Below are 1678 nucleotides of genomic sequence, written 5' to 3'. Positions count from 1 at the left end.
CAGCGCGTGCCCCGGGCACTGCCGCCCACTGCCACCATGCTGGACCTCAGCCACAACGCCCTGACCCGGCTCCACGACCGCTGGCTGGCCGCCCTCCCGCACCTCGAGGCCCTCCACATCAGCCACAACCAGATTAAGGACCTCTCTCCGCAGGCTTTCCACAATGCCTCCTACCTGCGGCACCTCGACATGTCCTCCAACCACCTGCATGCTGTCGAGACGCACTACTTTGAGGCACTGGTGAGCTTGGAGGAGCTTCTGCTCTACAACAACCGCATTACGCGCGTGGATGAGAATGCCTTCACCAAACTGAGTGGCCTGCGGAAAGTCTACCTGAGCTGGAACAACCTGACCACCTTCCCCTTCCACTCGGTGCAGGGGCTGGGAAACTACAGCCTCCGCACGCTGGACCTCTCCTCCAACAGCCTGAGCAGCATCCCCGTGGAGGAGCTGGCGGCTCTGCCCGAAAATATCAGGAACGGCTTGTACCTGCACAACAACCCCATCAGGTGCAGCTGCCCGCTCTACCTGATGCTCCAGCACTGGAAGCAGCGAGGTTTCAGCTCAGTGAAGGATTTCTTTGAGGAACACACCTGCAAGGTGTCTGACAACGTGCCCCGGTCCCTGATCAAGTTCCTCAAATACAGCCACATGTTTGAGAACTGCTCAGCAGGCCCCGAAGACGTGCACCCCTTGCCCTTCCCCGTGATGGTGGGCCAGACCCTCCTGCTCGCCTGCAACACCAGCCTGCCGGCCACGGCCACCACCTACATGTGGATCTCCCCTCACCACGAGCCTATCAAACACCCGGGGAACAGCAACCGCTCCTTGGAGGTCTACCGCAACGGCAGCCTGAAGATCGCAGCAGCCAAGCCTTGGCATTCAGGGGTCTACGTAGGCTTGGCCATCAACAGCCCCCGCAATTTCAGCAGGCTGTGTGAAGTCAACGTGACGGTCCAGTACCCCAAGCCAGACGGGGAGACCTTCAGCACCGGCCTCACGACCCTGCTGGGGTGCATCGTGAGCCTGCTGCTTGTGCTCATCTACTTGTACCTCACACCCTGCCGCTGCCTGAGCTGCTGCAAGAAGTCCGCCGCAGGAGTGCAGTGCCCAGTCCTCCATCCTCAGCGCCACTCCCCCCGCCACCGACGGGCCAAACCGCAAGGTCAGCACCAACAAGCATGTGGTCTTCCTTGAGCCCGTCAGGGAGACGCAGAACGGCAAGATCCGCCTGGCCCTCGGCGAGGACTTCCCTGACCCCAAGCACCCCAAGGTCCTGCAGCTCAAGTCAGACTCTGAGTCTATCAGCTCCGTCTTTTCGGACACCCCCATTGTGTCGTAGTGGGGCAGAGCTGGGAGCAGAGGCAGGGCCTCCCAAGAGCTGTTCTCCTCCATCGCTCCCAGAAGCAGGATTATCGAGCACCCCAAATTCCCGGCTTGACCGTGACCCATGAGGGTGATTAGCATCACCCACAACCGCTTCAGCCATAAGCTCCTGGTGGGTTTTGGGCCGGGGGCACATCAGTGCCCAGCAAGAGCTCCTTGCATAAGCCACTGGCAATGGCCTCATTAGCACAGGGGTAATGCTGATGAACCAAGCATGTCTGAGAAACCCCCACTTCATTTGGGCAGCCAAACTCCCTAATGGTGACACTGGGGCTGGCGGTCTGCCACGTCC

General features: G+C 60.5%; 1 protein-coding gene across 1 annotated transcript; it reads left to right on the top strand.

The window, feature by feature from the left end:
- Nucleotides 1–3: 3 nt before the first annotated feature.
- AMIGO3 (adhesion molecule with Ig-like domain 3) lies at nt 4–1342 on the top strand (the record flags this gene model as incomplete). Its single annotated transcript, XM_009702555.1, is given in 2 exon segments — nt 4–1088; nt 1090–1342. Coding segments are annotated over 2 exon segments (1338 nt in total), but the record flags the coding sequence as incomplete, so codon positions are not given.
- Between the last annotated feature and the right edge of the window lie 336 nt (nt 1343–1678).

Source organism: Cariama cristata, unplaced genomic scaffold, assembly GCF_000690535.1.
Source record: "Cariama cristata isolate BGI_N322 unplaced genomic scaffold, ASM69053v1 scaffold20646, whole genome shotgun sequence".
NCBI classification, from domain to species: Eukaryota; Metazoa; Chordata; class Aves; order Cariamiformes; family Cariamidae; genus Cariama; species Cariama cristata.
This window is presented reverse-complemented; position numbering and strand designations above follow the sequence as displayed.